At 28.0% G+C, this 14,811-nt stretch overlaps 1 protein-coding gene across 1 annotated transcript; it reads left to right on the plus strand.

Annotated features, from left to right (window-relative positions):
- Nucleotides 1-7,751: 7,751 nt before the first annotated feature.
- On the plus strand, nt 7,752-12,201 carry LOC114263433 (carbonic anhydrase 2). Its single transcript, XM_028203973.2, has 9 exons — nt 7,752-8,278; nt 8,420-8,467; nt 8,977-9,090; nt 9,713-9,761; nt 9,863-9,979; nt 10,102-10,155; nt 10,758-10,843; nt 11,014-11,119; nt 11,807-12,201. The coding sequence occupies exons 2-9, from the start codon at nt 8,436-8,438 to the stop codon at nt 11,969-11,971; spliced, it is 723 nt and encodes a 240-aa protein (XP_028059774.2). The 5' UTR covers nt 7,752-8,278; nt 8,420-8,435; the 3' UTR covers nt 11,972-12,201.
- The last annotated feature ends 2,610 nt before the right edge of the window (nt 12,202-14,811 follow it).

A 14,811-nucleotide genomic window follows, 5' to 3' on the forward strand; every position in this document is an offset into this window, starting at 1 on the left:
CCACACAGCCTTTGACTTGATGCAAGGAACTAGTGCAGTAGCAGTCTTTCTCCGGGATCACTTGGGCCTATTGTGGATGAAATGGTCTGCAAGATTCGAGTGAGGTCAGTTGCTCAAGGAGAATTGCTGGCAGTTCGGCACGCATGTCTTATGGTAGGTGCACTCAACCTTGCTGCAGTGGATATTGAAAGTGACTGTAAATCTGTGATTCAACTCTGTGTATCCGAAGGGGTCCCTCCGTGGGAGCTTCTTGCTTTGCTAAGTGATGTTCGATCGATGGCCACGAGTCGGCAACTGAATTTTCTTTGGTGTCCTAGAATTGGCAATAGAGCAGCCCACTGGGTTGCTTTTGCTTTTTTTCACAATTCTCTGCCCGATGATTGGGTTGCCCAACCACCTATGGGTCTTGTTAGGTGCTTATCTTCCAATTCTATGTAGTTGTTGGGATGTTCTTCTCGATAAAAAAATAAATAAATTGGGCATTGAGTTTGGATCCGGATTAAAGAAAACCCTATAAAGATTTATGATTTGCAGGACCAACACAATTATCTTGGTCAATAAAATATTCTCTCCCATGCCAATTTTTAGATAATTATTTAATTTTAATTTTATTTATATTATATTATATTATTTCCACTTCATACATTATAATTGAAGTTATAAACACTCAAATACATATTAAAAAAAATTATAAAAAATTGGGGTGTGGAGTTGTACAATAGATTCGGCTTAGATTGAGTATCATATTTTTTAGGGGTGTTGAAAAAAATCGGTGGAACCTATAAATCAATCCAATCTGGTATAAATTGTCAGTTTGGTTTGATTTTTATTAGTTTCGATTCTGGTTTTGAAAATGGTAGAATCATTCAAATTGGTTTGATTTCTGATTCAAAGGCTTTGGTTACGGTTTGAACCGAATTGCGACATATTTATTTATTATTATTATTTTATATAAAAATTAAAATATAAAAAGTCTCTTATAAGATTTGAACGCTAGCCTTCATTATGAAATTGATAAACTCTAACTAATTTAACCAAATTAATTATCATTAATTTGCTTACTAATATAAAATATATATCATATTTATTGTTAAAATTTCTAGAACCATAAAATCGAATCAAATCAAACCAGCTTCTATAGTTCGATTCTGGTCTGGTTCCATAATTTAATGGTTTGATTACGATTCTAATTTTTTTAGAACCAATTCCTACGGTTCAGTTCCTAATTTACTCTAAAATCGAACCAATTTGATCTGCGTATATCCTGAATACTTTTATTTATTTATTTTAATTTTTTTTTTATATCAGTAGTGCTGTATAGACAGAATTTTTCATAAATGATAAAAAAAAAAAAGGAAACAAAATCCCCATTGAATAATGTGGTAAGTAATGTAGTACAAATAAATATATATATATATATATATATAAAAGAATGCAAGTGAGTGAGATAATTTCATACGTGCCAATGATCACGTAATATTATCAGGGTAGTTCATGATTATCTTGTGTTTGTTATTAAATTACATGTTTTGTATAATTTTTTTTTTAAAGTTAAAAGTTAATAATAAAAAAATGTAAATTTAAAAAACTCTCAGTCAATTTTTAGGCAATTAATTTTTTTATAAAATTTATTTAAACTATTTCTATTTCATAAATAATAAACATAAGTTGTACCACCAAACACTGATACAAATTTTCAAAATATAAAATAATTTATAAATAATTTTAATAAATTACACCAAACATGACGAAAGAGGATATACACGTGGAACAAGGATCTAATGGGCCGATTAATAATCAGGGCGGTTCAACCAGCTATTCTAGAAATGTATTGGGCCTTACTATGGTTATGGGCTAAGATCCAAGGCTGTGAAGTTCAACATTAGATGGGCTGAACTAAACAGAATTTTTCGTAATTGGCCCCCAACTGTTTTTTGTTTTTGTCCTTTTTGAACTTTAGATTAAAAACTTTTCTTGTTTGTCTAGTCGATCAGAACCTGAAAGCCTATTTTTTAATTTTTATTTAAAAAAAGTTAAAAAATCAACCAGAAAAAATAAAATAAAAAATGTAAACCCCAAAATATTCAAATAATTATGTTTGAAGAAGTTTATCTGTGTATTTTAAATCATGTTTGAATTGAGGTCGGCTGTAAAACATACTTGTTTCCAAACAGAAGGGAACAGTAATTTTGAGGATATATGATTCACCCAAAGTATGTGTTTTTTGAGTTTGGCTTTTCAGTCCCGATTTAGAACACTAAATTGGAAACTCTAAAATAACCACTAATGAGGTGGCAGTATAAAGAAAAAAAAATAAAAAAAAAACAAAGGCCAAACTATCACAAAAAATGATGCAGACCACTAATTAGTGGTTGCACTACGGATGTGGCAGTAGGTCCCACCCACTGCCACATGTGTTTTGTATCTTAGTTTTTGTTTTTTTTTAACTTGCCACATCATTAGTGGTGGTATTAGTGGTAGAAATTTAGTAGTTTGTAGCATTGTTAAAACTATCACATTAGTGGTGGGTCCACATGATGCCACATCATTAACGGTGTATTAGTGATGCTAAATTAGTGGTATGAAGCATTTTTCTTTGGCTTTTACCACAAATCGAGCACATTTTAATGATGTGGCCAAAGAGAAGAAACCACAAGGTACAAAAAACAACATTGATAACATTATCTATTGAATTCAAATTATAAAAAAAATAAAATAAAATTATCTATTGACGAAACTCAAATAGGACAATTTATAATATTTTGAACAACTTGGTTTTTATTCCATTTAAAATCTAACCTGTAGGGTGCTGTTTGAATAGGTAGAGCTTGCTATAGGTTTTATTTTAATTTGTACAACTCACTATAGGTTTCATATTTATAATCTGAATTGTTCATTTTGTATTCATGAAAAAAATAATTTGATTCGATAATTATAAATTTTTTATTTTATTACTTTATTATTTTTATATTTTTAAAACGGTCTAACTTAAAAGTTATGTTTATTGTTAATTTTTTGTTTCTTGAGACAAACAACATAAAATGAAGAGATTATAATTATCAAATCGATTTATTTATTTATTTATTTATAGATTATATACATACATATTATATAAAATAAATAATTTGAATTATTAAAATATGACTTGCACTAACCCAAACAACATTCTCCAATACAAATGTGGATGGACGAATAGTCCAACTCTATTATGGAATATAAATAATATTTTTACTTGATATTTTTTTTTTTTTTACCACTAAACACAATGCAATAGATTCGGCGCATATTTGTTAATGTGAATTTTATTATCTTTATGTTGAATGATAGGACCTCCACACCTCCATACACATTTGTGAAAGAGAGGGAGGAGAGAGAGAGGAAATAAAAATAAAAATAATGAGTGGTCATAGATTAATTGGGGATTGTAGGGTTTACAAATTTTAAGAATCTTAAGTATTATTCAATTTTTAATCCAACTGTGATACAGACTCCCAACACTCCCACACCCCCCACACATTTGAGAGGGAGAGAGAGAGAGAAAAAAAAAAAAACATAGGCTTTGTTTGGTTTGTGTTTCTCAAAAATTTTTGAAAAAAATTCTCTACAAATAAGTTTTCAAAAGTAATCAAATCAAACAAATTTTTCCAAAAAAATTTCCCAAAACTTGTTTAGTTTACAAGTTTTCTAAACAAATCTCTCTCTCATACATATCAAATCAATCACTTTTTTCAAAACTCTCTCTTAAAATAATTTTTCAAAACATCTTTTGAAAAAAACTAAACCAAACAACTTTTTCGTACTTTTTATCTCTAAAACTCATATCCCAAACTCAAACCAAACTCATCACAAATTAATTGAGGATTGTGAGAGTAAAAAATTGTGAGGATCCTAAATATTTTCCTTTTTAATCATTATTATTTTTGTAAAGCAGGGTTATAAATACATATAATTTGAAACAACAAAACAATCACAAATGTGAGATATGAGGATTTGTGTTTGTTTTTGTACTTTATTTTCATCACAGCTATTAAAAATTATGATTCCGTTGCTTGGAAGGACGGTTATTGGTCATTTTCATTAATATGGAGCCGTTTCTTCAATCGTTTTATGGGTAAATATTATCGAATAATTTATTTTTATAAAAAATTAAATTGATTAGATATTGATAACTTTTTAATTAGAATACATTTTTTGTTAATAATTTATTTTTAAAATTATATTTACCATTAAAAGAAATATAATATAATCAAGGGCTATCGCTATTCGATTAACATATTTTTTTACATGAATAAAATATTTAACAAAATCTATATATTAAATTGTTTAAATTATCAAAATAAAATCCATGAATAAATTTCACAGGCTTAATAGTACTATCCAGTCCACTTTGTGGGTGGATTGGAGAGAAGCATGTTTTTATTAGGATGCTTGGCATGAATTTTTTAGTCTAAAATAGTTTTAAAAAGATAAAATAAATTAAAAAGTTAATAAGATAAAATGTCACATTCAAATCATAATTATTTTATTTTTTCTCTTATAAAAGTTAAAAAAAAAACTAAAAAAAATCTATTTTAAATGAAACTTTTTAATCTCAAGCTAAAATAGTTAAAAAATTAAAAAGTCGACCCACATTCCAAACGAAGGCTTAAGCCTCGTTTGGGAATAGACTATTTTAATAATTTTTTAATTTTTATAAAAAAATGTATAAAAAAATAAAAAATAATATAATACCTTATAATAATTTTTTTAATTTTTTAATAAAAATATGTAATTCACATACGTATTGAAATCACGCTGCTTAGGTAGTAGACAATGACATTGATATTTGATACCAATTATTCTTCGGTAGCAGACAATGACATTGATATTTGATACTACTTGTTGGCAAAAATGTTTGGAAAATGCTAGAGGTCCTAAATTTTCTACCAAATAAATGACCAAATGTCTCACATGGGTGTGGGGCCCACAAAATTGCGGACCCCACACCCATGTGAGACATTTGGTCATTTGTTTGGTAGAAAATTTGGTATCTCTAGCATTACTCAAAATGTTTTGGATCCCTAATTTATGAGTTTTAATGTGTATGTGATGCTTATTTGGTGTAATATTTTGATTTTATTATTATTTTTCTTATAACTTTTTATCGGATTAGAATTTAATCAGAATTTTAATTTTAGAAAAATGTATTGCTGTTTGTCAACAATTTGATCACATCTACTATGGTGAGGTGGCTGCAGGGTGTAGGCCACGATGATGATAGCAATGGCCGTGGTGTGACAATGGCACGGTGATAGAGGTGTAAGTCACGATAATAGTATAATAATATTAGTAAAATTTTTATTTAAAATGTATTTTTTTTGGCCTCTTAAAGATAAAAAAATATTTTTTACTTAAATAAATTTGTTTTTTTTTTGTCATAAAAACATTTTATAATAATTTTTGTTGTATATTATAAAATACAGAAAACATACCCAACAAATGGAGGGTAACTATGTAAAAAAAATGGTAAATTACAATCCTGAAATTTGCTTAAAATATAAATTGTCTATTGTAGTTTTGAAAATAACATCTCATCTCATGAAAATTTTAATTTCATAATAAATAGTTTCTTTTATTAATAAAATATCAAATTAATTAGTAGGTTTTAATGATGTTAAAATTTATTTCAATTAATAATTCAGGTAATTTTATTATTGTATAGAGGAGCGGTTAAGAATTTTATTTTTTCAGTTAATTCTGATAAATAAAAAGGAATATTCGTAATTTTTTAAACCACAAAGATTAATTCGTATTTTAAGTAAACCTTAAGGGGTGCATTTGTAATTTACCTTAAAAAAATTATAGAGTTTGATTCTTGCAATAAAATATTTTTTTTTATTTTTTTTTTATCAATTTAATCAATATTAATATTTTAAATTATTTTCAATATAAATCATATACTTATTTAGTTAAGTAAAACCAACAAAAAATGAGTATTATAGTTATTAAACTCAACAAAAAATTTCATTTTAGACATTTTATATACACTTATATTGAGTTTAATGACTAAAATAATTATTTATGTTCGTCAATTTTACTTAATAAAAATAGGTGAATGGTTTAAATTAAAAACAATTCAAAACATTAGGGTTTAAATTAACAAAATTAAAAATTCATAATTTATTATGTTGCAAGACTTGGGTTATTATAGGAATAACCTATTTTAGTTATTTTTTAAATTTTTACAAAAAGATGTGTAAAAAAAGTAAAAAAAAATTTAATTTTTTGGTAGTGACTTTTTGAATTTTTAGCTATTTTAACTAGTTCCCAAAGATTTTTGGAGAAATTACAAAAAAAATAAATAAAAAAATCCTAAGATATGAGCCTTATAACAAAATAAATCTTTAATTTTTAATTTTATTAATTTAAACTATAAATTTTTAAATTATTTTCAATCTAAATATTTGTCTATTTTCATTAAATAAAATCGATAAAAATTAATATTTTAATCATTAAACCAATAAAAATAATATTTTAAATATTTATAAAATCGATAAAAAATTAATATTTTAATCATCAAACCAATAAAAATAATATTTTAAATATTTTAGGTATACTTCCACCTCACCTCAAAACTACTTGCACCCTCTATTATAATTTTTTTTGGTTCCACTAGCAAACAATTCCCCTAATTTTGTTTTACTCACTGATGTGATATAGGTTCTGTGTATATATAATCATTATCATTTGGAGATAATGCTTGTTTGGTTGAGGTTTTTATTTATTTATTTATTATTTATTTTTTATATTTGAACAAAATTATACAAAAAGTTCAGAATTAATTCGGTTAAAAAAATTATTATTTTTATATAATTTTTTTTTAAGAAGATAATAAATTTTGAAAATATTTTTGTGTGTTAATTTTGGTCAAACTAATTTTATATTTTGGAAAAAAAAAAAAAACCTTCTGTTAATGACACTTATAAAATGACATTGATACTTATCTTCCTCCCTTTTAATGATACTTTGGCAGTCGTTTTGGGAAGAAGGATTAGGTTAGGTTTAGGGCTATTTTACTCAAAAAAAAATAAAATAATTTTTTTAACTTAATAAGATAAAATATCATATTTAATTCATAATTATTACATTCTTTCTCTCATAAAAAGTCAAAATATCTTTCCTAAACAAAACTTTTTAACTCAAAAAAAGTTAAAAAACTAAAAAACTAACATACTTTCCAAACGAACTCTTACAAATTCATGTTCATTATGTGCTTATATAAAATATAGATATGTGCAATGCAATTTCTGTTGATTTCGATAAAATAATGTTAGGTACTTTTTAGGGGTGTTTTGAAAAGTTAGTAAAAAGTTGATTTTTTGTTTTTTTTTTTTAAATTTATTTTATCTTTTTGTGAGTAAGTTATGTGAGAGGTGATACGCCCCAAAATAGATAAAAAGGTAGAAAACTTTTTACCAACTTTCCAAAAGACTCCACAATCCACAATCTACAAAGTTAAATGATTATTTTCAAAGGACTTAAGATTATGACGCATATGACAAGAGTAAAATGAAATTTATCCTACATATAATCACTCAATGAACACACAAAGGTGAAATGATTATTTTCAAATGATATAACAATTTGTACAAATGATTGGCGTGAAGTACAGTGAAATTTGGCCTAATATATTCACTAAAACACACAAACATGGAGAAATAAAAAAACATGTTTTGAGCTTATATAGAGCTTTGGATGTTTCTTGGGAAGGTGGTCCTTTTGTTTTTTGGTTTTTTGTTTTATTATCTCTGTTTGGGATATGAGCTGACATTTTGACTTTTTAATTTTTTAACTAATTTAATTTATGACTAAAAAGTCTTGTTTGGAATATATTTTTATTTATTTATTTATTTATTTATTTTATACTTTTGTGAGAAAAAAATAAAATAATTATGATTTAGATATAATATTTTGTTTTATTTAACTAAAATAGTGAATTTTATCCTATGTAATTATTTTAGTCCAAATAACTATGCCAAACATAGCCTTATATATATATTCACTAAAATACAACTATGTACATTCATATACAAGTTTTAAGAATTATCCTTGCGAAAAATGTTTTGGGTCCCATGTCATGTGTTCAATGACATCAACCACTCATGGTAGGCCTATAAATACAAATCTCAGCAAGAGCTTGGTTTGCATTGCATACTAAGAATTGTGTTAAATCCTTTCCAAATAGATATTTATCCTTTGGCCCCAAGGCTCCAAGTGAAGAAGATCCTTCTAATCAGAGGTATGTCCAAATGTCTTGCTTAAAGATTCCTTTTTATTTATTTATTTATTATAGCAAACAACAATAAAATAGCACTTAGTGACAATTATGTGGAATTAAAAATTTGAAGGGTAACATAGTTCAAAATTTTATGAAATGCAGAAAAAAAGAGGGACGAATGGCTGATCAACTTTCAAATGAGGCAGACAGGTTTTCACAAAATACCAAAATACGCTTAATATTTTTTAGGATAAATTATATTTGTGATCTCTATAATTTGTCTATTTTGTTAATTTGGTCCCTATAATTATAGTTGTATTATCCTTTAATTTTTCACATTTTGTTAATTTAGTTCATTTGATAACACTTATTAAGAAATTAAGGGCAAAATGGTTTATTAAAAAATGAACTCATCATTTCAAATTGGATTTAAATCTCTCAATCTCTTTGAGAGTGAATTTATTATTTTGCTTATTAATTTTAGTTCAGTTTCTAAAATAATGTTACCAATTAAACTAAATTGACACAATGTAAAAAAATTAATAGTAAAATTAGTACAATTAGAGTTGTAAGGACCAAATTAACACAAAAGGAAACCAATAGGGACTATGAGTGAAATTTTCACAATTTTCTATCAACTCACAATTCTTATGATTATTATTATTATTTTTTTATATTACTGATGATAATTGAATGCAATTAATGATGTTGGATTGCAGAGAGGATGGAGCCAATGAGTTTAAAGAGGAAACAACATTGAGAAGGATTGATGTGGGCAGCCCAGTTGAAATTATTAGAAGGGGTTTCTATCACTTCAAGACCACTGAATTTGAGTATGTTATGCAATAGTAATTTTTACAATTTTTATAACTTTTTAAAAATTTTGAAATTTATGTGTATTGGTTAAAAAAAAATAGATATGTAGAAGTTGGGGAAGAATTTTTACGTTTTAATTAACAAATTTCAGCACAAAACAAACTAATATGGTCTAGTATTATTGTTTTAACGGGATGTCAATAATCAGTAAGACCGATCATGACCTTGTGCCACAATGGTGTACTCTTTAACCCTTATATTGATGGTTGTAGGTTTGAGACTCATATGAAGTCCTGGGGTGAACCCATTTTTCATTTTCTTAAATTGGACTTGCGTAGATTTTAACTGCCCAAATGATCTCCCTAACCTCATTTGAAACTAGTCATTGCCCGTTGAACTCATTTGATGCATTTTTGCCTCACAATTTATTGACCAAATACGACTTATTAATTAAAAAAAAAATGTTTTTAGCTTCTAAATTAAACAAGGCCTATCAACTAGAACTATAATTGGAAAAGCATGACCGGATCAATGATTTTGCACTTTTGGATCATCTGATTTTACTTCAATTTATTAATTATGCTTTTACTTTGACTAATCTGTTTTCAAAATTGCCTGGGATTTTGGATGACTTTGCAGCAAGCTTCCTGAGTATTTCGAAGAACTTGCTAAAGGCCAGAAACCCCAAGTATGTTAAATGTTTTTTTTACTAGTAATCACATTTTCCTAACCCATATCCCACTGATAAATTTCTTTTTTTTTTTGGGTATTGATTTGCGCCGATTGTAGTTTTTGGTGTTCGCCTGCTCAGACTCCCGAGTCTGTCCATCTCGTGTCCTCGACTTTAAACCAGGACAAGCTTTCATGGCTCGTAACATCGCTAACTTGGTCCCGGCATTTAACAAGGTCCAAATTCAAACACTCCTAACTCATTTTCTGTTTCAATTCAAACGTCATCCTGTCGTCAATTCTTATAGTATTGCACATTGATTGTGTATGGATAATGAAGTGTTGCCTTTGTTGCACAGGTCAGATACTCGGGAGTTGGCGCGATCATTGAATATGCGGTCACAGCTCTTGGGGTAACTATCGTGCTAGTTTCTAGGCCGTTGATTGGCTATTTTACTATTTTTCTATTTTTCCCTTGTTTTCGGTTTCAAGTCTTAAGTTCTACAAATTTCATATTTTAAAATTTTCAATTAACTCTCTCCTTAATCTTTATCTACAGTGGCTTTTAGGGGATTTTTGACAATTTAGCACTTGAAAGACGTTGAAAAGTATAATTGACCATCTAAAATCAAGTTGAGCAAGTTGCCTCTTAAAAAAAATGCAATTAACCATCTGAAAGATCAATTTCAACAAATTACCGCTTGAAAGATGTTTCAAAAGTTCAATTTGACCCATGAAAGTTGATGAAAAGTACAAATTGTCTCATGAAAAATGTTCAAAGGAACAATTAGTTGGGGGAAAATTACTACATTTAATTAATTTCATGGGTAATTTACTCCGATTCATCTTTTAAGAGGGCAATTCCACTATAAAACATCTTGCAAGCAGTAATTTGTTCAAATTGATCTTTTAAAGAACTAGTAGCGCTTTTGAGCATCTTTCAGCGACAAATTCTCAAAGTCTACTTGGTTTTTCCAATGCCCATGAGCTCTAACAATGAAAAATTACATGATAGGTGGAGGTCATTTTGGTCATCGGACACAGTCGATGTGGTGGGATTAAGGAACTTATGGACCTTCCCGCCGATGGGGCAACTTCCAAGTAAGGCCTCTTAGGCATGTTGTGGCTTGGGGGAAAATTGTAGCTTTCCTATAAGAAATGCTTTCAAATTTTTATGGTTTTGCTGTAAAAACATGTTCTTGATCACATCTATGTATGAATTAGTAAATTTTCGTGGTATGTTCAAATTGGATTTCCTTTGTGAACTGCAGTGACTTCATACATGACTGGATCAAGATTGGTTTACCAGCAAAGGCCAAGGTCGAAGCCGAGCTTCCGGATCCAAAAGATGAAGAAAAATACGCGAGATGTGAAAGGGTGAGCTCCTACCCTTAACATGGTTTCTCTATTTTGGCACCATGGTGATTGTAGAATAAAATTTTCTCGAGAAAAGAACAAGAAAATATAAAATTGAATTTCAAAAGAAAAGATAGCTTTGTTAGCAAAACTCTAAAATCTCTTAGAAAGTAGCATAACTTACATTGTTAAATACACTATTGTTCCTCAAAATATGCATTGTGTTTTATTTTAATCCTTGATATTTCTGTTGTGTCTTTTGAGTCTCTAAATAATCCAATTTGTGTTTAAATGGTCCATTAGCATCATTTCCATCCAAAACTAGGCAAAAACACGTTTGCTTCCATTATAAAATTTTGACAAAAATAACGCGTCAATCATGTAAATACAAATCGAATAAGTTAAAGACCAAATTCACACAGTTAGAAATATATCAAAAATAAAAATGACACATACCTCATACTTTGGAAAACGTCAATGTTTTAACCCTAAATAGAAGTATCAACAGATTTTAGGTTGTCTCAATGCACGAAACTCTTGTCATTACATATCTAGAAATAAAAAACCAATTGTAAGCAGTCTTACCCTATGTGTGGAGCAATTTCACTGTTGCGCCAAGATCCATCCTCAGAAATATGAGTAAACATGGTATATACTTTTTTTTTTTTGAAACCATAATGAATTCTACAATGTTGATTCAATGTGCAGGAGGCAGTGAATTTGTCACTTGTGAACCTACTCACTTACCCATATGTGCAAGATAGGGTGGCTAAGGGAACTCTGAAATTGATGGGTGGACACTATGATTTTGTCAATGGAAAATTTGACCTTTGGGGCATTGACTTGGACATTAAACCCCTTCTCCACATCTGAGTTTCCAACTCTATCATTATGGTCCTGCTTTTGTTGTTGTTGTTGTTGTTGTTTTTTTTTTTTTTTTTTTCTTCAAGTGTGTTTTTCATGTTTTGTCGTGAGCAATAATTTACTAGGAATAAGGGTAGAGCAGGCTCTTCATGCTCTCTTCCATATGTTTGTGTGTCCCAATATTAGTAATGTTTACTTTCTTAGAGAGATATAAATAATAAAGTGTTCTTTATCATGAATTGATATAAGTACTGTGTAAATCATATATCTATCATATATATATATATACTAGCGTATGCCCGTGCCTGAAGGCACGGTATAAATAATTGTTATCGCAACACTATTTAAATTTAAGATTAAAATGTAATTATAAAAATCTATTTAATAGACTACACTTTACAATTTCAAACACATCAAATATAAAAAAAAATTAAATATCAAATAATGCACACCAGCCAATACTCTGCAATTTAAAAGAAATTAAAATTAAAATGCACATCAGTTAGTGTTACTGCTGCCAATCAAATTCTAACTACATAAGAAAAACAAACATTATATTATCATACGCTAAAAGAGTGAGTTAAAACTCTATAAAAAAAAAAAGTGGGTCGAAGCTTTCCAGAATATGTATTCTTAACATAAGATGTGTCAATAATGTGTCTTCAAACATGTATTTGCCCAAACTTCCTCCTCATTACTTTTGAAAAAGTCTTTGTATCAACTTGTATGCATCCCCAATGAGGAACATGGACAACAATCTGGTAATTTGTGAAAAAAAAAAACAATTATTTTTTGATCCCGAAAATGGATGTGCAGAAAGGCTAAATAAAATTACCCATCTCTAAAACAATTATGCCGTGTAAAGGATGTGATACCAATATTAATAATATATGTTAATTGATTTTTTCCAAATATATGTACCAATATTATTTATACCGTGTCTTCAGGCACGGGCATACGATAGTATATTTTGAATTCATACACTATTTTTTATGTTGTTTTAGTAATGAAAGTATTTTTTAGTAAGTCAAGTAAATAGTGTTAGTAGAAATTAACACTTGACATAAAAAGAGAAGGCTACTTGGTAAAAAGAGAGAAGGAAATTCATGAATAATAGTATAAATTGATAGGATAGATATGTGCAAAATAATGTGATATTAGACATTTTTATATTAAGAAGCAATTTGATACTTTTTTGTCTAAAGCATCAAGTTTTTTTTAAAAATAACAAATATTTTGTCTATTTTTACCCATTACTTTATCAGTTGCATTGAACCATAGATCATGTCACTATGCCACATACATTAGTATCGGTCAATTGACATCACTAAATCTTGAAAAATCACTGATATATATATATATATATGTACTTCATTGACCTTATTATCTTTCTTTGTAAATAAATAAATAAATAAATAAAATACTTCACTGCAATTAGCTAAAAGAAATTGAATTATTTTTAAAATTCAGCCCATCTCTCTATGTGTCAATTCCCGAAGATAAAATTTCCAAGCCTACTTCACCAATCACCAAATATCATTCATATTTTTTCCAATTAAAATATGAAAATTCTTTGGGAGCAGAGAAAAGCAACTGCAAAAATTTAGCTATTTATATTGGGTTTTTTTTTCTTCACAAAAGATTAACATGAATGCTGTAAAATTTTGGTTTATTTGTATATCTTCATCATGAACGATGTCCTTTTGTTCTAAAAAAATGTTAAATGGTAGGTAAAATTAGCGATAGCAGTAATGCAGACGTGGGCATTCATTTTGATCATCAGTTCAAGTTAAAACTTTAATGTGATTCATTTCATTTGGATAAAATTGCACTAAAAAGAGACACCATAACTGGGCCACATTAGAGCCAATGGAGACCAAAGTTATCATGTTCATACTGATTAAAGATACAATCTGTTCTTGAATGAGATTAAAGTAAAATTGAATCAGTTTCTGCAGATTGATTTTTTTTTTAATTTTATAAAATATTTAATTAATTAAGTATAATATAAATAATTTTTAAAATAATAAGAAACTAATTAAAGATACAATCTGTTCTTGAATGGGATTAAAGTAAAATTGAATCAGTTTCTGCAGATTGATTTTTTTTTTAATTTTATAAAATATTAAATTAATTAAGTATAATATAAATAATTTTTAAAATAATAACCTATAAAAAAATATCTTACAAAATGGCATTGAAATTTTAAACACAAAGATCTATACATAATAAAGATAGCTATTACTTAAAACAGAGTTCGTGATCATTAATTCATCACTCCTTGGGGTTTTAGCTAAATGGGTTAGTGATGTCAATACTTCCCTGCAATTACTCTAGCCCACCATGTGCATGAACATGTATTGACTGATTGTAATAGAAATCCAAACAGTAGAGTAAAACAAACCCATTTCCCTATCCCCAGTAGAAATCCAAACAGTAGAAATCCAAATAGTTTCTGCAGATTGTAATAGAAATCCAAACAGTAGTTACCCTCATAACAACATAAAAAAATAATAAAACAAACCCATTTCCCTATCCCCATTCCCTGTCACAAAAATCTCTATAACCCTCTTTGTTTTGTGCTTCTTAATTCAAGAATTAATCAGAACTATCAACTGAATCTTGCTTAGAAACCTTATGGGCAGGTGATTTACTCAACCAATCTTCTCTAATCATATATATATAGTGAAACCCAATAAATAAATAAAGAAATAAATAAGAGTAGAGAAAGAAAGTTGGCCATTTGCTTAGAAACCTTATGGGCAGGTGATTTACTCAACCAATCTTCTCTAATCATATATATATAGTGAAACCCAATAAATAAATAAGAGTAGAGAAAGAAAGTTGGC

The sequence above is a fragment of the Camellia sinensis genome, chromosome 4, assembly GCF_055761805.1.
Source record: "Camellia sinensis isolate YWXY chromosome 4, ASM5576180v1, whole genome shotgun sequence".
NCBI classification, from domain to species: domain Eukaryota; kingdom Viridiplantae; phylum Streptophyta; class Magnoliopsida; order Ericales; family Theaceae; genus Camellia; species Camellia sinensis.

Coding starts and splice junctions, on each gene's coding strand:
- LOC114263433 (XM_028203973.2), top strand. CDS start 8,436: ATGGCTGATCAACTTTCAAATGAGGCAGACAG. Junction 9,762..9,862: donor CTAAAGGCCAGAAACCCCAA/GTATGTTAAATG, acceptor CGCCGATTGTAG/TTTTTGGTGTTCGCCTGCTC. Junction 9,980..10,101: donor TGGTCCCGGCATTTAACAAG/GTCCAAATTCAA, acceptor TTTGTTGCACAG/GTCAGATACTCGGGAGTTGG.